We start from the raw sequence: 21797 nt of genomic DNA, 5'->3' as shown, positions 1-21797 counted from the left end.
GATAGATAGATATCCTTTGGAAAAGTCAAAGAGCGTAACTTAATGCCACATTATTCACAGGCACCTTTAAGGAGGACCTGCATTAGCGCGCGTGCTCTTGTCACCTTCCCTCCCTGCTGACGTATGAGCAGTAACCTATAGGACAGACTGACGCCAATGCGCAATATCTGCATCCTATCGGCGCATTAAACATGCCAACCCACGCACGGCCACTCACTAGCGTGCAGGACTTTAACTAATCAAGCATATGTGTTGCACTCATAAGCAGAAAAGCAGCCAAATTACCGATGCCCTGGACCCCATGCGTCACTTCAGCCTGGTGCCCCATCTGTCCAAAGACTGGCACAATGCTGCTAATCCACTTAAAGCACCCGGTCAGCACAGAAAACACGATATGGGATGCGACACTGCCCTTAATTCTGGACGAAAACCAGCTTGAACGATTTTAGACGGCAGCTTCGTTTTGACCATAATCGCCGTCTAGGTAAGTTAGGCAGCTGTCCAGGTTTTGAGACACGGCCATAAACTGCGACGCGACAAGATCAAAATAACACACTCACAAGTGATACATCAACACAGGATTGAGTCAGTCTACATCAGTTATGACTGATTATTAATCAAATACTTACACATAAATAGGCTACTTACATTTTCAGCCTTCCGCTCGTTGACGGTGGGCAGGGGGGCTCTTGTTGTTGACATAGTGTTGATGGAAAGCTGCTTTCCCGGAATTACGATTTAAGCAGCAGGTTTTGCGGTGCAACGAAGGGGGAAATATATATTTGACAGATTACACGCTTGGTCAATATCATTGATTTGCTTCTAAAGCTGGTAACAAACTTGTTAAAAGTTTAGGAGAAATATTCCGCTGACGTTACTGCGTTTAATTACCGATTGCAAACCATCTAAGAGATCCCAAAACAGCTAATGAGGCCGGCTAACTTGTGCATTGTTAAAAACATAATACTTCCAGGCCTTGCGTCGCTGTCTGCTTCATATTTCGGATGTCCGGTTCAAGTAACGTTATGAATAGAGAAAATTGCACTTCACGGGGCCTCCGCTGCGATCTCCCCCAAAGACAATCTGCTCATCGAGCGATCCTTCAAGCGGACAGTACGGTACATTCAGTGCGAACGGCAGCGGTCACAGGCGTCGGGGCCGCGGGGAAGACGCGCTTGTTGACGGTTCCGTTCCATCCAAACAGCCGCGTCTGCTGCCTCTCGTTCAAAGCGAGATCCAAGATGGCTGCCCAAGAGCGCAGGAGTTTCGAGCCGAGCCCTGAGAGAGACAGAGGAAGTGAGGAAACAGACGGATCCCTGTGCTCATTGGAGAGCGCCGCATCCCTCAGAGATCTGTAGGTGTTCATATGGAAAAAAGGGGAAAACTTCGTCATACCATAACTGTGGCACACCCTGTTCAATTGAAGTGCAATTTTACCATATATGGCTTGGCCGTTATGCCAAATGAAGACAGAGATTTTCAATTATTTAGTCAGTGTGTTTTGTTTAAAGGTGCACTTTTGAGAAATATAGCTAGTTCAAATATTGTACACTGACATGAGATGAAAACTAGATTCAATGCCAGCAAGAATGCAAGCTGTTATGGAAGGCATAGGAGGATGTTGAGATCTCAGGACACAAAAAGTACATCAGGCAAACCTAACAATATCAAAATTAGCTTTTATTGCCAGGTGTGCTCTCTCTCACACACACAATGGATTTGTCTTGGTAACAGAGATTACCAGTTCACATAAATACAAGAAAAATATGTAATACATCAATAAATAATGTATAAAATATCAAGTAAATAGAATTTATAAATACCTAAAACACAGACATAAAATGTATAGAAATTAACTACAGATATGTGCAAGTTGATATGCAGTGTACAGAAACTGTGCCATTATGTACTTGCAGTTTAATAAATATAATTGAATTTGCATGTTGCATATGAAATATGAGAGTAGGACTGCTATTGCATGATATCATGCCTTTTGGTAAAATAATGTTAAAATACTCATAAATTGTATAAATATATAAATAAATTGCCAAATTTAACATCAGATTTCTTGTATTCTGGTTAAATGGTACATTCATCATGATGAATGAGATTCTGCTGTGATTTATTGATGGCAGTGAGCAGAGTGCTGGCTGAGGCCAAAACTTTCCCAATCCCTCCACCAGTTTGTTTAGACTTCAAATAAAATCCAAACTCAAAAAAAGAGAAAAAAATTCCCTTTGCATTTCCCTTTTCCCTCTTCCTGTTCCTTGTTTCTTTTTCCGTTCCCTCTTTCCTTACCATCTCCATCTGTCTGTCAGTCTCTGTCTCCATCTCCAATTAGTTTCCTTTCCTTTCTCCCCTTCCTATTCCCCTTTTCCTTTTCCCTTCCCTCTTTTCTTACCATCTCCGTCTCTCTGTCTCTGTCTCCATCTCCAATTAGTTTCGTTTCCTTTCCCCCCCCCCCCTTTCCTTTCCTTTCCTTTCCTTTCCTATGTAATACCAAAGGTCTGTCTAGTCATCCTTATTGTAAGCTTCACTGTTTAAATCTCAAAACAGGTTCCATTTTAATTAAATGCCAAAAGTCACGATCATCAAACATAGAGGCTCATACAATGGTGGACTTCAGAGTCAGAAAAAGATGAGAACCACTGATTTACAGCAATATGCCAGTTTACAGATTAATCATCACTGTGTATGTGTGCCATCTAGTGGCCATTTTAGGCTTGACGTTCAACCATAAGTAATTATTTTCCACAATAGATGCCAACTTTTTTGAATAAATGCTACTACTACTTGACATACATCAATGAAAAAAAGAAAAATGAGTGATGAACTCAAGTGACGCCAAAATGGAGAGAGTTGTATCATAGTTGAGTTATTCCTGTTTATTTCATGTTTTTCGTTACACACTCAGGTTACAATCTTGTTTGGTTAAGAAAACAAAATCATCCATGTAATGTACAGCAAAAACCTTTATTTAATGATTTCAAGAAAAACAAATATCAGATGTGCAGTATAAGCAAACCCATGAATCAAAGTCAAGCTCACAATACAACAAAATTGCTCAATACGGACAATAAAGCTCAAAAGTTCTTAATACATCAGCAGCAAGTCAATGAAGGAGCTATATTAAAACCATTCTTGTAAATCAAATGTAACTAAGGAGAAACTGGGACAAAACACGACTGGGGCTAAACAGGAGGCCACTGTGATCCAGTTTATCAAGAGGAACAGGAAGTAGCAAGGTTCCAAGATGGCAGCTGCTGTTTCACTTGCCATTTCTTTAAATGGCATCTATATCAAGGTCGTCATCCTCTTCTGCTTTCTCAGGCTGAACGGTCTCCACCTTCAGCTCTCGGGCAGAAGAGGAGTACACAACCTAAAGACCAAAAATAAACGAGAAAGATGAAGAATCAGAATATCACAAGCCAGCACAACAGTCTCTCAAAAACACACTCTAATTCTAGCCCAGAGAAGACTAATGTAATTACACTAATTACAGTCCCAGGGCTCCTGCTGACAGTTAAAATATAATGCTGTTTCTCTAATTAACTACTACATTAACCTGTGTGTGGCTTGTGTAGGATTTAGAGTTTGTCCATGCAATATTAAAAATAAAAACGGTCTCCCCACAAGTTTTTCCAACTTTAAAAATGTGCAAGACATTACCTCAACATTTTCATCATCTTCCTCCTCCTCCTCCTCCTCCGCCTCACTCCCCTCACTCTCCTCCTCTGCCTCTTTGAGCCATTTGACAAAGGGAGCTGCCTTGGCATGGATCTCCTTGGCCAGTTCCTTGGAAACATACTTCTTGGATACCTTGAAACAAAGGGAAAATATATATATTTTTCATGATTTGTAGTTCATAGTTCCATGACCCCGATGTTATAAAATGCTCTTAATCCAAATGATGAGTAGGTTGTACCTTCTCTGCCCACATGAGGATGACATCCTCCTCCAGTAGGTCAGCATCATAGAGGTCTTTGAGAATGATGGGCACTCGTGGCAGCAGCTGACTTTGATGAAGCTTCACCAGACACTCAAAGCCTCCCAGCAGATACTTCTGAGCTTTCTTATCGTTGTGGCAGAACTACAGGAAAAGGAGAATTTGCCACTTTGATTTATGAATCAAAAGCACTTTATTTGTTATCGTTTGCAGAACCAGTAGATCATTTAAATGGATTCAACTTAATTTATCTAAGCAATGGGTGAAAAGTGGTAGATAGCAAAGCTGCTTATTTAAAAGTGTCATTTACAGTCAAGACTATATTTAGCATGGCTTTACACTAGCATCATAGCTTGTCGGCAAGTCTCTGTGTCCTGCTATAAATACTTCTCTATCACTAGGCCCAGATGGAAACTTTGTATTCTTGATACTGATTTTTGGGCAAAATCTGCCAAATGCTGGGTGTAAAATGTATTAAATGGAGCTGAGAGTACTATATTTGGCTCAAGGCACAATCAAATTAACCAAAATATTTAATAAATTAACACAAGTGACGGGGTGTTCCAATTCTGTGATAATCAGCAGAATGTCTCACATAGTTCTGTACATGCAGATCCTGTGTGGGCCGGTCCATAACATTTAATATTAAAACTGGTGTTTTTTTTGTTTGTTTTTTTATACATACCCGCAGGAAGTGACGTTTGTATTTCTTGATCTGGTCTCTGATGTTCTCATCAAAAAGCAGTTCGCTCAAGATAAGTGGCCCCATGGCTCTCACATCCAGCCTTTCTGCTTCAGCCAGGATCTCCTTATCAGCAGAGTCTATTGCTCTACTCTCTTTCTTTTGCTGATCAGAAAAAACAGAGATGCTCTTCAGTTGTTTGAATTCTAGTGGCATTGATAGAACCTTGGTTATTTATAACTACATGTTCATTTAAATCTACTACACAGGAACAAAAGGTAAACTACCATTCAAAATTTGGGGGTCAATAACTTTTTTTATTCATTTAATTTAACTGAATAAACTGATCAAAGGTGACAATAGAGACATAATTTAACAAAAGATTTTTACATCAAATAAATGTTGGCGTTTTGAAACTTTCTATTCATCAAAACGTAAAAAAAAAAAAAATTTACCAGCTTCTCAGCTGTTTTCAACATGAAGCAGCAAACCATCATATTAGAATGATATCTGCATGATCATGTGATACTGAACACTGAGTTAATAACTGCTGAAAATTCTAATTTACATCAAAGGAATAAATTACATTTGAAGTGTCCTTTTACATTTTAATAACATTTCACAATATCACTGTTTTCACTGTATTTTTGATCAAATGCATGCAGCCTTGTTGAGTACAGAAACTTCTTTGACCAACCCTAAACTTTTGAACGGTAGTGTAACTCCACCAGATACAAAGATGTCATTAGAAAATGTTTTTACATTGGAAACAGTTAACAGTGACATTATTTACTTTGACAAAGTTGTAGAACAAGTTGACCCTCTCCTCCAGGGTTTTCTCCAGGTCCTCGCTGAGGGTCAGGTTCTTAGCATGGTCACTGATCTCCTCCATACGCCGACGCTGGGCCTCCTCTGTGGTTTCCTCTGCCCAGTCATCATCGTCTTCCTCCCCATCCTACACATCAACACTTGTACACTTTAATATACTGGTTATAAATTTTATTAATAATATATGTATAGTTTCTTACCACAGCATCTGGAGCATCTATGTCGTTATGGTTCCCAGCCTCACCACTTCCCGAGCCATTCTCCTTATCCTTCTTTCTGTTTTTCTTCTCTTTCTTCTCCTTCACACAACTACTATCAGTCTCTGCATTTCAAACAGGTTTGCAATTAATGGGGGTCTTAAAGCTTGTATGCAATGCTAACATCAGAAATGTAAAAATCAAGTAGTACTATACCCATTTCCAACAAACACGAGGCATAAATCTAATGCTAAATATAGTGAATAATAGTAGTACATGCATTTTAACAGCCCACGGCAGAACACAACTCACCAGGTGGGTTTTTGAGGATGAATGTGCACAGTTTGTGCCGAGTGTCCAGCATTCCCCGATTACCACAAGCCTTGCAAGCGCTTCCGATGGTCTGCTTCTTTGGGTTAACATGCTGAGAGACAAAGAATCTAACTGAACAACAGATACTATGAGGCACATTTCTGAAAATGAAACGACCTTTGAATTGTCAAAGGTTTCGATTTTCACTTTAAAAAAACAAACAAACAGTTATTTACAGACTTTGTGTTCTGAATTGTGAGCACTAGAACCGGTGTTGGTATTGTTAAATTAATACTAAAAATCAGTTTTTGTGAAATGGCAAAATAAATAAATAACTATTAGAGGGGAAAACTTGTAATAAATTAGAGGTGTTGCTTTGGCACTTACTAAAATAAAATAATGTTTAAGTACAATTACTAAAACTAAAATAATAATAAAGCTAAAGACATAAGAAAATAGTCACTAAAACTTAAAAATGTAAACTGAAATTATAAAAATAAAAGCAAAAAATACTATAAAAGTATATAAATATTAAAATAACACTAAAGTAGACCAATGCTCTCACAACCATGGCTATTTTGTCATCACTTTTGTAGGTTATGGAGGGCAAAGGACAAAATCGAGTGTACTAAACATGCCAACTGGCCTTGTACTTGCACCAAAAAAACAAAAACAAGTTTAAATACCCTTCAGAAAGATCTCTAAACATTATCTGACCGACAGCAAAACACAGAGTAAATAGAATCTTTAATTTTTAACCATGAGTTTATTCAGCAAGCAAACCTAATTGTCAGCTTACCAGGTCAGTTTCAGGATTGTCACACTCGGAGCACAGCACAAACTTGTGGATGAATCCATCCAGCATGTCCTGCAGTTTGTTGGCTTCATGGGATCCGTTTACGATGTAGCGGTCATTCTTAGCATCAAACTGAGTCTGAGCCCCCAACTCACAGCCAAAATACTTAGTTGGATCTGAGGAAACAGCAACGGGAAGAATACATACACTACTGTTCTAGGGCTGGGTATCGATTCAGATATCCCTGAATGAATCGACAGGATTTCTGTTGTAACATCGCGCAAGGTAAATAAGGGTGACATCTAGTGGAGAAGACTAATGATAAGATTCACGTTAATCAGATCTTGTTTTAAATGTGTGCTGAAATAAATCCCGAAAAAGATCGATTCGCGGCTTTTGAGAATCGATATCAAATCGACGTCATTTTAAAAAACGATTAATCGAAAAATCTATTTTTTTTTGCCCAGCCCTATACTGTTCCATAATAAAACACTACTGAAAGAATAACAGTTGTGATATAACCAATTATAAACACAAACTTACAGGTTGGAGGCCTATTCAGTGCCTTTGCAACATCAACCATGTTGACAATGACCGTCTTGATTCCATTCCCTTTGCCTTCCACCTGTAATTGACAGTGGGAAAACTATTTTTTTTTAAAAATCTTCTCCAACTCGGTATCAGATTGTTCTCTTACTGCTTGCACACAGCAGTAAGAGAACACTATTATGAGCAGAAATAAATAATGTTTTTTTTTTATGTGTAGCATTTAGAGCAAAAACAGTCTCTCTAGTACCTTGGCAATCAAACGGGGCATCTTGTAGCGGTAGAACTGGTCCGACACATTGCGGTTGACATTGACAGACATTTTGAGTGATCTGAGGCACTATCAGCAAGATAAGAAGATCCTGAATGGGATTTTTTGGGTATCTTCTGTCTGGAGAAGAGGGGATGACATAAACAACTGCAAGTGTGCTCGGTCTCTGACATGAAACGGATCTTGCCACAGCGGCTGCAAACTCCTCGCTCGTGGACTAGGCTTCCCCAGCTCGCGTTCCAACAGCTGCGCAACAGCTCTGAAAAGCAAAGTGAAATACACAGTCTTATAACATCAGTTCCTCTTAATTTGATTACATTTCCACTAGGTACCACATTTGGATTGGATTCTTTCTAAACTATTTTGTTGGTAGAAGAAATATACAAACTAACCGGCCAATTTGTATCTATAGCCAAATCACAGTTGTGCTGATATGTAGTACAACCGCATTACTTTCATCTGTAACGCATATTATTAATAATGTAGGCCATTCAGGGCTTGTATCAAGACTGTAACCATACATCCTGGAGGACCAAACCAATGTTTAGTGGCCATTTTTATGACTATTTATATTTAAAGGAATAACACCTAAAGGATTTTTTAAAAATACTTCATTATTTTTTTGTTCAAATAATATAATTTTAACAACAACAACAACAAAAATAACATTCACTATTAATCTCTTTAAAAAAAACTCTCCATTAATGTTTCTTGTCTCATCACATTCAATAATGAACTAAATGAATCACACAAATGATAGCCTAAATTATTGATTTAAAACAGCAAAATTTGACAAAAAAAGTTAAGTGGATAAAAAGAGTCATATATCAGTTGTCGAATATTAAATGTTTAGCTAATTACTTTTTTGATTTGATGGGCCATTTCAATCATTTTGACATTGACAAGCACTGTTACACCACTGAGGCACACCAGCCTAAAATAACTTGTCACGCTAACAACAAACAGAGCGGTGCATAATGAAGTGCAGCATCAAGAATATTAAATATTGGGGCCAATTTGGCCACATCTGAGTACTGGGGGGACTTGTTCCTCTGAATATCTATGGTGGTTATGGCACTGGCTTGTATGATCCACACTATACCTAGGATTTAAAAAATGCAACAAATTGTTTTAATATTCTCTCTGCCATCTGTTATCAAATGCAAACAAACGTCTGGTCGTGAATTTAAAAAAAAACAATCATGTAGCAGAGGCCTTGATCAAGAGCCTAGTTACCCACGTCATCGACTGCGTCAGCAGGTTCAAGTATGTCTCAAGCCAACTGAACACGTGGTGAGGAATATATTTAAGAGCCGCGAGTTATGTGACTGAACAATATTTCCAATACCAAACAAATATAAGATCACGATCACGTAGTATTAAGCGCGGCTGGTCGAATTGAAAGTACATCACTCGAGTTGTTTACGTTAAGGGAATTGTAAACGTTCAGAAACCACGTCACCGCATTTAAAGGTGCTTTATTATTAGTTTAGAAATTATATCTATGTAAGCTACAGCGCAATATCGAGTCACCCGTGTTGCACCCAAGGTCGATATACACATGGTTAACTTACCCGTTTGAGCTCAACCCACTCCGCTATATTTTACATCGAATACCGACGACAGCGCGTACATTACCTTAAATGATTCAAACACAGCCCAACTAGAAGTATATTTGCTTTAACAAACCTCAGATTGGTAAAGTTGTGTGATCGTCGCGCTGGTGCAGAGTGCGTCACGGTTAGCGCGCGGCGGCGGAGTGCGCAAAAGCACCGCGACGCCATTTTGTTCCCCTCCGTCAAGCTAGTTCACACCCATTAGCTAGTTATAAAAGCCTCCAAAAACAGTCGTTTCCGAGACTTGGGTACCCAAAACGCATTTACAAATGTGTAACAGATACTGACAAATCAGTTTATGCAACTGACCGATCGGATACTCACCGTTTCCGTAAAATAAAGACATAAACACAACGCTAGTCGTCCACCGACGCAGTGAAGGGTTGACAGCGGAGAGCCTGGAGATGTTGGGTCGTGATCCAAGAATGTAACACGACACAACGGCAAAGACAGATTAGACCTGGGAAGTGCTGAGCGATGCAGCCGATCAGTCGAGGGATATCAGATCTCCGGAGACAAGCTGGAATAGAAAAAGAGAGCTAGATTTGTCAAATGTAACTTGGCAACACACTTACTATGATACTTATTAAGCTAAGCAGCTCTCCGGTTCGCCGTGATAAGAAAACAAACGATTGCTTTGGCATCTGCTACACTACAGATATGTCTGAGACGTGTTCAGTTGCTAGCAGGTAACGTTAGTGTTTTAATATTGGTTCAAGTCACGTCTTACCTTTCCAGAGCCTTCTTTGCTCCACGCAAAGGCAGAATGAGTTGTGAGCGCTGATGATGATGGGCGTGTACCTCTCGTGGAAGCCACATAGCCCCGCCCACCGCGGCCAATCATTGGCTAAAATTACTTCCTGTATTCAATTTCGTAACGTTGACTCGCTCCTTTCAACGTCAATCATCACTGTGTACCACATAATCACTATTTATTTCGGTTTACGTTCTCCTAAAGCAACTCATACTGTATCCCATAATACTGCACAATGGAGAGTTATATGTTACGTAAGTTAGCCTAGATGAGGCTTTTTGCATCGAACAAAATGCAATGTCCACTAAAAGAGAATTTTGAATAAAAGTAATACAGGGAGTTAAAGTTATCAGAATCAGAAAGAGCTTTATTGCCAAGTATGTTTGCACATACAAGGAATTTGTTATAGTGTCACAAGCTTCCAGTACACGGAGACAACAACAACACACAGATAATAAAAATGAGATGTGAATAAAATACACATGCATAAATATAAACCACAAAAAAAAAGAATAAATTGTATGTACAGGTGTGCTATAGATGGAATAGGAATAGAATAAATAAAATAAGTTGTAGGGATGTACTAGGGTTTAGGGTGATAAATAAGTATAAGGTTATTGCACATACTGTACTTTAATTGCACAATGGGAGAACATTAACTGTTCATGAGGTAGGTTGCCTGGGGAAAGAAACTGTTCTTGTGCCTGGCTGTCCTGGTATTCGGTGCTCTGTAACGCCGACCAGATGGCAAAAGTTCAAAAAGGTTTATAACATTTAGGTTGCTGTGACCCAAATAGTCTTTACAAAATCAGTTTTTTTATTTATATGTTGAGGTAGAGTTAGAAATAATGTTGTCACCACATGCAAATTAAATTCACAAAAGATGAAAAAGCACCCTTAAAGAATCACTGGTGGCATATGTCGGTAACAGTAACATTAAGGTTCTAGCCTACTTGTTAATTATTTAATGCATAAACTAACATTAACTAACACTAAGCAATACATTTGTTACAGTATTTATTCATTTTTGTTAACGTTAGTTAATAAAATACAGATGTTCATTGTCAGTGTTAGCTCAGGCCCATTAAATAACAATGTAGCCTAGTAGTGGAATCAGCATTTACTAAGATTAATAAATGCTTTAGAAATTAAAAGAAATATTTGTCATTGTTAGTTCATGTTATCTAATGTAGTTAACTACTGTTAACAAATTAAACCTTATTGTAAAGTGTTACTCGTATGCAGAGCTGTGTAGTAACTGATTACATGTAATCTGGATTCAGATTCCAAAAACTATACTTGTAATTAAATTGCATTACATTTTAAAATACTCGTAGACTGTAGTTACTTTTGTATTGAGATTACATATTCACACAGTAGCAATAAATTATTTATATTAATTCTTCCTAATTCCTTTTTTTTCATCTGTTAAATGTTCATTTCTAAAATAGCCTATGCATACACTCAGAAAGTCTTCCAGTTCTATGGACATTTACACAAAGTCCAGTCATCCTAGATAGCAAATTGGTTTTAGGCCAGATCTGACTGTGTTTCGGCTGTGAGTTTGGCCCACATACCACATGGAATTACGACCCAAGGTTGTCCCAATGCAGTTAGCTGAAAGTCACCCAGACCAATGCCGGAAGCAGACCAAAACTCACCCACAACTTCACAGTGTCCCCAGAAATGAGCCATAAGTAACCCACAACAGTGCCGGAGGCCCCAGATGTCAGCCGGACAAAAGCCAAACTGCCTTTACCCCAGAACTCAGCCACAACTTATCCATAAGTATATATAAATATTATGCCAGAATTCCCAAAACTGAACCAGAAATTACCCTATATAATATTTACATATTGTGCAAGGTATAATAAAAGAACGAAACTCTGCAAATGCAGTATAGTGTTTTATTGATGCAGAGAAAATAAATAAATAATAAAATAAAAACATTCGGAAAAAGATAAACCAATAACACTAGAATAAGGCAAAACAAAAGCAACAAATAAATAGTCACAGTACAGTATAAGAATAGCCCAATCAGCTTGTAACACTCCAAAGAGAAAGGAAAACTTGAAATCGCATCATATGACCCCTTTAAGACACTACCAGTCTAAGAACTATGACTTTTAACATTCATTCATAACATGTGGGAAAAAAGTAATGAGGAAAAAAATAGAGATCCTAAAAGACTTACAATAAAAATGCACTTACCACTCAAACTTTGGTTTGGTGTTTTCCCATTTACACTCCAGTTCACCACTTTAGCCAAGTCATTTTTGATTGCCTGCCTCATAATTCACCAGAACATGTCCTTCACATCCACTCCACCCTGCAATCCAAGTTCAAGAACCCAAAATATTTTTAAAGCATGCTGTTATATTAAGCCAAAACACTAAGATTGATCACACATACACACCAGACACCATTTACTTATAACAGCAATTACAACCAGACTTGATCAGACATTACCAGACCAGAGACACCAGACATGTTAGACAGGTCTATGTCAAGGAATTACATAATATACACAATCTTAATCTTAACCTAATATTAGTCAGCAGCATTTGACCTCTGGGTTTACAAAAATCATTTCAGGTTTAAGAATTGTTTCACCATTCCATCAACCAGGGATGGATTAACGTATGGGCCTACCGGGCACATGCCCAGGGCACTAGACCAGATCCAGATAGCAACAGAAATAATGCTCCTGCCGGAACGCAATTTATGAATGCAATGGCCAGTCAGAGGTGTTCAGAATCAGATGAGTCATCGCTGAAACGTGGTTAAGGCTAGAAGGGATACAGCTAAAATTACTGGGCATCAATATCGCATAATTTTTGTCACACTGTACAACAATAATTACTGTTTTTGCATTACTGTAAGGGGTAGGTGTAGACGTTAATAAAACACAATCTAAGAGGTAGAAAATTTAATTTATAGTTAGCTTCTGATTTTAGCTGTATCCCTTATAGCCACAACCCTGAAACGCCGGTGTTTTGTTCACTACCTGTGCTCACTGACTGAATTGTGCTCTCTGGCAAATTCTCTCATCAGAAACAACAAAGTGCAGATGTGCGTATGATGTGAGTAAGATATTTCACAGTGTAAACTGCTTCAGTGATTATAATGGGAGTTTTTGAGAGTGCTTGAACTCTGGCTGAAGTCAATGATAATGTTCTTTGATAATGTAAATATTCTTTGCTCTCTTTCTGTACAATGAAAGTGTTATAATTAGTAACATACAATGTTTTTATTAAATTCATGTTAAATACTGTCAGACTTGTGTTCCCGTTTTGTTGTTTTCCTCCCCATGTGTTCCTTGTTTTCCCTCTTGTGTCATTATGCCCTTTTTTTGGTTATCTTCCTGTTCCTGCTCCCTGATTGTTTCCAATTTGATTCTTGGTGTGTCTCGTCTTCCCCTGATTGAGTTGTATTCTTAAGGAGTGTTTTGTTCTAAGTTCTTTGCCTGGTATTGTTCGTCCTTGTGCTTCGTGTGTGTCTGCCTGCCCTGTATTTCCCCGAAGTAGAAGATTAAAGACTGTGTTTTGAGTTTACTCCTGTGTCTCCTCGTTCCTCCACAGTAGCCGATGAGTGACAGAATACAAAGTCAGTCATATTAAAAATATTTTATGACATGACACCAACCCATATCAAGTAAAAAGATGGGTTTTATTCGTAGTTAGATTACACTAACATTAGGCTTTGCCCATTGCACGTTATAGATCAACATGATCTATAAAGGTGAAAAATGCATTTACTTATATTTGAGTATCAAGATATTTCATGATATAGTTAACACGGTTGGGAATATTTAGAATAAACAAGGAATGCAAATTCAACCGAGGGGGGCTTTTAATCGGTCCGTGCCAAGGGCACGCTGCGTCATAATCCATCCAGTCCATCAACTACTGAATACGTGAATTTTTATTTGAATTACCACCCAGTGGTTTAACCACGTAATACTATGTCTTTGGAAGGCTTTCATCTCTCAAACACATTAAAATGCACAAATTCACGTAATTTCTTATTTACATGTAGCTAATGCAGGCATTTCCAAACCTCTTTCACCTAATATATTTACTTGAAGTAGGCTACTCTTGGCTGAGATTTAAAAATAAATATTTTAATAGATAAAGTATCACATTTGCATGTTCACAGTTCCTGGCGTTGGTTAATGATCACATGACATGCAGGTAAACAAATAAAACATTTCCTTTTTTAGTAAGTGTTTTATTTTAATTGATGTTATTTTAAAATGATTTATTTATTTTTATTTTACATTATGAATATTTAATTAATTATTAGCTTTTCATTAAACTCACAAAACCCTTGCAGCTCCTGTACGAACCCCAGTTTGGGAAATCTTGATTTAATGTAATGTAGGTTATGTGTTGATTTAATGCACTTCATGCTGTTAATTACAATGAACGGAATATATTTTCTTACTATTTATATTTTTATATTAATATCGTACAAGATTATCCTATTGGAATCAATGTGATAAACGAGTTAGGTCAAAAGTAATCTAAAAGTAATCAAAAAGTAGTCTGATTATCTAAAATGTGTAAAGTAATGGATTATGTTACTAACTACAGTTTTTGTCGTAATTTGGATTCAACGGACTATATGTCTCTGCCCATGTCTTTAGAACACTCTCGGGTGAACTATGCGTGGAAATGTGGACATTTCATGCTGTATTAAGCCACATTATTAATCCTGCATTATATGCAATACAATAGTCATAAATTAAATATAAAAAGAAAGCTGATCTGTCTTACCTTACTACAATACTAACACATCCTATCTGTAAGATGAAGCAACTGGATTATGCAGCAAGACAATGATCCAAAGCATACGAGTAAGCTCCCCAGCCCCGCTCCAAAAAAAAAAAAAAGAATAAATAAAATTACATTAAATTAAAGTTTTGGCATGGCCTTGTCAAAGTCCTCATTCAAACCCAACTAAGATGCTGTGGCAGAACCTTTAACGTGCAGTTGATGCTCAAACCCTCCAATGTAGCTGAACTAAAGTAGTTCTGCAAAGAAAAGTGGGCCAAAATTCCAGTACCACACTGCTGTGAAAGACTGATCTCCAGTTATCTGAAGCATTCGGTTGCAGATATTGCTGCTAAAGGTGGCAGTTTGTTTCTCATGGATGATAGGTGTCGATAACTTCTATTCTTTTTAATTTTTGTTATTGCGTCAATAAAAATCGAATAAAATAAAAACTGTATGTATTTACTCAGGTGGCCTTTGTTTTATGGCGTATTTTGCTAGAAAATCTAAAACTCTTTAGTATGACGTACACAAAAACAAAAGAAATCAGGATGCGGCAAATACATTTTCATACTGTTCATGTAAAATTGATCATTTCATATGAGACACTGCTTAAACTTGCTGCAACTGCTTCCGACACTTCAAATGAACCACAAACATATCCTGTGCATATTAACATCATGGTTGAATTTTCACATTCACATTTTCACATTTTCACCTGTACAGCAGGTGACTTTTTCATAGATCTAAATCATACAGATTGCAGAATCTAAAAGCCCTTTACAGTAACTTTACACTTACAAAAATGTTCAACTTTAAAAACTTAAAGTTTTGGAGGAAGAAAAAAACAGCCAGGAATACAGATGAGCAGTATCGTCTAGTGAAAGGCATGCCAACACATGACACAGAGACCTCAGATGGTAAGACAATACTTTATCATTTTGGAAACACTTTACAGTATGGTCTCATTTGTAAACGTTAATGTTAGTTAATGCATGACCTAACATGAACTAACAATGAACAATACATTTGTACAATATTTATAAATCTTTGATAACATTAGTTAATGACAACATGTATTACAGTTCATTGTTAGTTCATGTTAGCTCAGGTCCATGAAATAATATTAACAGATACAACTTTTGATACAACTTACAGCTTTTAATAATTTATCAGTAAATGCAGAAACTAAGATAAATAAATGCTTTAGAAGTATTTTTCATTGTTAGTTTACGTTATGTTGTTAATAATGTTATCAAATGAAACCTTAGAGTAAATTGTTACCGTTATGATTCAATAATTTAGTAAAGTAAAACATTTTTGGTGGGTAAAATTAAAATCTTGTAAGAAAAAAAAAAAAAGCTTCACATTTGAGTTGAACATTTCAAAAGTAATTCATGCACATGCAAATCAGCAGGAGAACAGGAAAGCACGGTCGACTCTGGTATGCCATCTAGTTCAGGTGTTGAAGTGAGTAGTGAGACAGGGCTTAATATTCTCAGAACAATTCTGAGTGAAAAATTAAACCCAGCTGCAATGCCGAAAATCAACTTTTCTCAAGAAGGGCGTCATAAGTACCTTCAAGAAATAGATCAGTTTGTGGAAAACCACTTTCCCACGCTGCCAGCAGAGGGACCACAAAGATCTCAGTTTGAGCAAATAAAGGACTTTCTAAAGAGAACACAGAGCATGATATATGATGAGGTGCTTCGATTAACACCTGCACTGAAAGATGCTGGGCTGCTAGATCATCTGAAGGACAGTTACAGCCGTCACATCTTTACCAACCTGGACCTGCTGCTAAACAGAGATCTGTCTGTAAAAGAGATCTTCTGCCTTATACTGTGGGGAAAATATTTGTTCTTCAGGTATGCACTGCACATTTGTTGTAAATGTAATATTTGTATACATACAACACACAAACAAGTTAATTTTGAAATGAACATTACCGTTCAAAAGTTTGGGATCGTGTTTTTTTTTTTTTTTGTTTAAGTTGAAGAATGATGATGAAGGATGCACTAAATTGACCAAAAATGACACTAATGTCACGCCCATGGACTGTCAGTGTGTTTTTTTTCCTCCCCATGTGCTCCCAGTGACCTAGTTTTTCCCTAGTCTAATTAGTCATTCCGTTCACCTGTGTTTCCCCAATTACCTCGTTGAGTTGTATTTATAGTGTGGTCTGCCCCGTGCTTGCTGTCCGGTGTCTAACGTCCAATGTTATGCTACTCGTTTGTTCCTGCTTGCCCTGTGTTACTCCTGTTTGGATTATTAAAGGACTGTTGATTGTGATTCTCCTGCGTTCTCCTCCGTAGGCGACTGTGACAACTAAAGACATTAATTTTATTTTTAAATAAATGCGGTTCTTTCTAACTTTCTGTTTATCAAAGAATCATAGTTTTCTCAAAAATATTAAGCAGCACAACATTTATTAAATATGACAACTATAAGAAATGTTTCTTTAGTAACAAATCATATTTGAAGAATTACTGAAGGATCACGTGACATTGAAGACTGGAGTAAGTTTTACAATATATCTATAAGAGATATTGTAAAACATATTAAAACAGAAAATTTTTTACAATATAGGCCTAACTGTTTTATTTTTGGTCAAACAAGTGCAGCCTTGGTGAGCATTAGAGACTTTTTTTCATAAACATTAAAAATCTTACAAGCCTCTTGAACAGTAGTGTAGCTATATGTGCTCTGCTCATTTCTGTTTCAGTCCAGACCCAAAACTAACATTGTACGATCCTCTGCTGTTGACGGGAGGGTTTGCGAAAGCAAAACAAAAACTACTGCAAGTACTTAAGGTAAGAATTCACAGTATCCACCTTATTTTTAATGTGAGAGCAGGCTGTACACTCTTAAAAATAAAGGCGCTTAAAAGGTTCTTCACAGCGATGACATAGAAGAACCATTTTTGGTTCCACAAAGAACCACAAAGAAGACCAACCATTCACTTTCAGTTATTTTAGCTGAACAAAAGCAGCCCACTATGCTGCTTTATATTGCTAACTGCTATTTCTCGCCACTCGGCCTGGCCACTACAGCCGGGACTCTATATTCCCCCCCCCAAATTACCTCGGGGGGAATTAGGGGTGTAGAGGCCCTTCGTGGGCCTGACGTGGGGGCTGGAGCCCACTCTGGGCTGGATTCGGGGACTGGAGCGCTCTCTGGGCTAACTGCTATTTCTTATAATGTTATTAACTCTTTCCCCGCCAAACACGGAATTTTCTGTTATTTGTGAGAAGCTTCCCCGCCAAACATTTGATAAAAATGCGATTTTCTCAGCTTTTTGCGCAAAATATTGTTAAAAAAAAAAAAAGACTAAAAAAAAGAATGCTTGAAGCAAGATTAAAATGGCTTTTTTTGTTTGTTTGTTTGTTTAAAAGTAGAGGCTCTGTTCTTTATTTTGATGTATTGCATGTTCAGATATTCATACAACGAAATATAGTGGGGGCCATGAAATTTTTGTGGAAATCATCAAAAATGCTTCTTTCAAAAACGCTGGTGGGGAAAGAGTTAAGTATCATCAAATAGGCCTATCATAGTAATCATAAACATTGGCCTGTAATGAAAATAGTTTGACCATTTACTGTTGCTTCTCTAGATATGGCAGTCAATGAAATGGAATCTTTCTTTCTTTTTTTTTTTTTTTACTCTCATTACACTGATTCATATGCAGTAATGTACTAAAGGACCCAAAACAAGGTGTAACACATGTATCTCTGCCCCACTTTAACTGTCACAGAACGATATCTCCACGTATCTACAGAACATCCTGCGCTATGATGAGGAACATGTAAATATTGAGGACTCAATGGATGAAGAAATTTTCATCAGAGTTCACTTAGATGTCATTCAGGTAGCTCTAAGAGAGAGAGAAAGTGAAGCAAGACTTATTTTTATTTACTCTTATAAAAAAAGGATTTGAATATGATATTTTCCTAATCTGTTTCATGTTTTGTTTTCACAGGTCCTGAATAATGCTATTTTAGATGCTCAAAAGGTTGGTCTGACTTTGATGCACGCCGTACAAATACTCTGTAGTGAGGAGCTGCATGATTTTGTTCAGAAGTAGGTTTCTCCACATATTATCTCTTATTACACCTTTACCTAAAGTTTAAACAAATCTCATTAATGAGTATCCAGTTATGATCTTTTTAGTGTATGGTTGTTGGAGAGGCGAGGTTTGTAATCCTGTTCTTAATATAAATATGTTTTCTTAGGTATGTGGATGCTGAGAATGAACATCTAAATAACCTAAAGTTTACAGAGAAAAACTCTCTGTATCTGTTTCGGATAATCAACACCTGTATGCAACTCAGGTATTTACTAACGATGATTAATAAGTGATCGATTAATACATGTCTCAGAAACTGTAACAATGTATAGTTAAGTCTGCACAAACTGAAGAATACCTCGATTTAATCAAAGTGGCAATATAATTGTGGGGACATTAAAGGAGACCTATTATGCCCTTTTTTACAATACGTAATATAAGTCTCAGATGTCTCCAGAATGTGTCTGTGAAGTTTCAGCTCAAGACCCCACAGATAATGTATTACGTAATTTTGAAAATGCCTATTTTTAGTGGAAGAAAAAATACGCTGTTTTCGTGCATGTCTCCTTAAATGCAAATTAGCTGCTGCTCCCTGCCCCCTTTTCCAGAATTGGACTGTGCCTTTACAGCTTGCCTCAGATACTCTGCTAAAAAAACATCTGTTTGGTTTTGATTATTATGTCTATTGTGCTGAAATCATGCGCTTAAATCATATTAGTTTAAATTTCTGATATACCGTTTTCTGAGCGAACACATCTGAAGCACGCACACAAAAAGTGGCTGTCACACGGCATGTGAGTACTAATCTAAGTTCTGTCATGACAACTCTCGGGGGGATTGACATGGTAATGTACATGATAATGTTAATGTGTTTGGTCTTGGTGGAATAGATCTGCTACGCTGCTGCTTCTGCTGTGGCAGAGCAAGTACCAAAACTTGCTACTGGCAATACATCCACAATATGCTGCTGTGAGCATGTAAGAAATACTGCTCCTGCACATATAACATATATGAAATTAGTGCTTTAGTACTCGAGTCCAGACTTTTTTCTATCATCTTGGATTTGTCTTGGACTCGTTGATATTTGCACTTGGACTTGTCTCGGACTTGATCATTGGACTCGACCGAGTCCAGCTATATGTTTTTTTCTCTCTTTCAAAACAAAACCATTGATGGAGCACGCTTGTTTAGAAAATGGGTAACGCTATTGGTTTAAATTACAATCCATCTAGAACGGGCATTGACATTGATCGCCTGGTATGGCTGTGTCATATGCCTGGCTCCGCGTGCATGCTGCGCGGAGGCATAAATCATTTTCATTTTGGCCACAGACACATGTCGGTGAGTGGCATAATACAATTTGGTTTTACAAACAAAGTTCATTGGGGTTTTCCTTCTCCTTCTCGCTTTCCTTCGCTTTTAAATATTTTATAAATGCCTGTGTGCATTTTACTTTCACTTTCAAATAGCGCAAATCCACGTCAATTGCTTATCCGTACAACAACAAACTTACTTATATTAAACATAGAACTTTTATTAACAAAATGAATAAAAATACACCATGCTATAGGCCTAATACTAATGGGTTTGACCAAACCCATTGTGGAGTCCAGCGCCTGATGACGTATATGACATTTACTGCAAAGAGGATCACCCGAATGGGAACTTGGAACGTACGTACACCCCACCAAAGCGGTCGGTTGAATCAGTTACTTAAGGAATTTGAGCAACATCAATTGGATTTGCTTGGTATCAGTGAAGTACGTTGGACAGGCAGTGGTGAAATGACAAGTGATGGAAAGAAGATCTTGTATTCCTGTAATGACAAAAAACACATCCGTGGGGTTGGACTGGTTCTCGGGAAACAAGCAATATGTGCCCTGGTTGGGTGGAAACCAGTTTGCGATCGGATCATCATGGCCCGTTTTGCATCAGCCCATGTACAGACAAGTCATTCAGGTTTACGCACCAACCGAGGAAGCAAATGACGTTGAAAAGGAGGAGTTCTATGATGTGCTACAGGCCGTGATTGACAAAATACCGAGACATGATCTCAAAATCGTTATTGGAGACATGAATGCCCAGTTCAGCCGCGACCGCCAGGGTTTCGAAGACATCATTGGCCCTTTCGTATCATTGAAACACCTGTCAGAAAATGATGAACGGTTGTTGTCGTTTTGCACATATAACAACCTTTGCGTAGGAAACACCTTTTTCCAACATAAGTTAATTCACAAGATGACATGGCGCTCGCCAAATGGACTCACATTTAATGAGATTGATCATGTTTGCATTAGTCGACATGGAGGACTGCTTTGAGGGATGTGAGGGTCTTCCACGTGGCAGATGTGGGTTCAGTGATGGAAATGAAAATTATCAACCTACAGAGGGCTAAATTCAAAGACACCCTAAAAATCAAAGTGAAAAAAATGATGCAGCAGGCTAGTCCCTTTTGCTGAAATTTCGTTGCAGCAACTCAAAACAACATCGGGGCATGCTCATAATGAGAAGACGGATGATGTCCTGGGGTATTTCCTCCCAGATCTGGACCAGGGCATCACTCAGCTCCTGGACAGTCTGAGGTGCAACCTGGCGGCGTCGGATGGACCAAAACATAATGTCCCAGAGGTGTTCTATTATATTTAGGTCAGGCGAGTGTGGGTACCATTCAATGGTTTCAATTCCTTCATCCTCCAGGAACTGCCTGCATACTCTCGCCACATGAGGCCGGGCATTGTCATGTACCAGGAGGAACCGAGGACTCACTGCACAGTGTAGGGTCTGACAATGAGTCCAAGGATTTCATCCCGATACCTAATGGCAGTCAGGGTGCCATTGTCTAGCCTGTAGTGGTCTGTGCGTCCCTCCATGGATATGCCTCCAAAGACCATCACTGACCCACCACCAAACCAGTCATGCTGAACAGGCAGTAGGTCGGGCCCTCAGGCCACCCTCATGAAGTCTGTTTCTGATTGTTTGGTCAGACACATTCACACCAGTGGCCTGCT

At 38.1% G+C, this 21797-nt stretch overlaps 2 protein-coding genes across 7 annotated transcripts in view; both read right to left on the bottom strand.

Moving 5' to 3' along the window:
• The window catches only part of LOC107721219 (MAP/microtubule affinity-regulating kinase 3-like), a 31801-nt gene extending 30443 nt beyond the window's left edge, over positions 1-1358 (bottom strand). For 2 of the 3 annotated variants that reach the window (XM_016529119.1, XM_016529121.1), the window contains exon 1: positions 649-1357. In XM_016529119.1, coding sequence (XP_016384605.1) covers positions 649-702 — 54 coding nt within the window. In that variant the 5' untranslated portion in view covers positions 703-1357. Of the gene's footprint in view, positions 1-648 lie in introns of all 3 variants that reach the window. The other variant, XM_016529120.1, reaches the window with a different exon arrangement.
• Positions 1359-2954: 1596 nt separating this feature from the next.
• On the bottom strand, positions 2955-10019 carry LOC107721218 (eukaryotic translation initiation factor 5-like). 4 transcript variants are annotated; one of them, XM_016529112.1, is made up of 12 exons: positions 9925-10019; positions 9519-9714; positions 7558-7837; positions 7305-7407; positions 6765-6937; positions 5966-6077; positions 5657-5778; positions 5422-5583; positions 4632-4793; positions 3926-4090; positions 3670-3819; positions 2955-3379 (listed from the first exon to the last, which is right to left on the bottom strand). In XM_016529112.1, exons 3-12 carry the CDS (start codon positions 7627-7629, stop codon positions 3284-3286), a joined length of 1317 nt encoding a protein of 438 aa, XP_016384598.1. In that variant the 5' UTR covers positions 7630-7837; positions 9519-9714; positions 9925-10019; the 3' UTR covers positions 2955-3283. The 4 variants fall into 4 exon arrangements, with proteins under 4 accessions (XP_016384598.1, XP_016384602.1, XP_016384599.1 ...); XM_016529116.1 differs by having other exon boundaries at positions 7305-7386; XM_016529113.1 differs by lacking the exon at positions 9925-10019 and having other exon boundaries at positions 9519-9774.
• Between the last annotated feature and the right edge of the window lie 11778 nt (positions 10020-21797).

The sequence above is a fragment of the Sinocyclocheilus rhinocerous genome, unplaced genomic scaffold (assembly GCF_001515625.1).
Source record: "Sinocyclocheilus rhinocerous isolate Xijiao unplaced genomic scaffold, SAMN03320098_v1.1 scaffold214, whole genome shotgun sequence".
In the NCBI taxonomy this organism is placed as follows: domain Eukaryota; kingdom Metazoa; phylum Chordata; class Actinopteri; order Cypriniformes; family Cyprinidae; genus Sinocyclocheilus; species Sinocyclocheilus rhinocerous.
Note: the sequence above shows the minus strand (reverse complement) of the source record. Positions and strands in the feature narration are given on the sequence as shown.

Bases quoted from the DNA above. Each gene is read 5' to 3' on its own strand.
- LOC107721218 (XM_016529112.1), bottom strand. From the start codon at position 7,629: ATGTCTGTCAATGTCAACCGCAATGTGTCGGACCAGTTCTACCGCTAC. The intron at 7,408-7,557 runs GTACTAGAGAGA...AAAAAAAAATAG, and splicing joins TGCCCCGTTTGATTGCCAAG to TTTTCCCACTGTCAATTACA. The intron at 5,584-5,656 runs GTAAGAAACTAT...GTTGATGTGTAG, and splicing joins TAGATGCTCCAGATGCTGTG to GATGGGGAGGAAGACGATGA.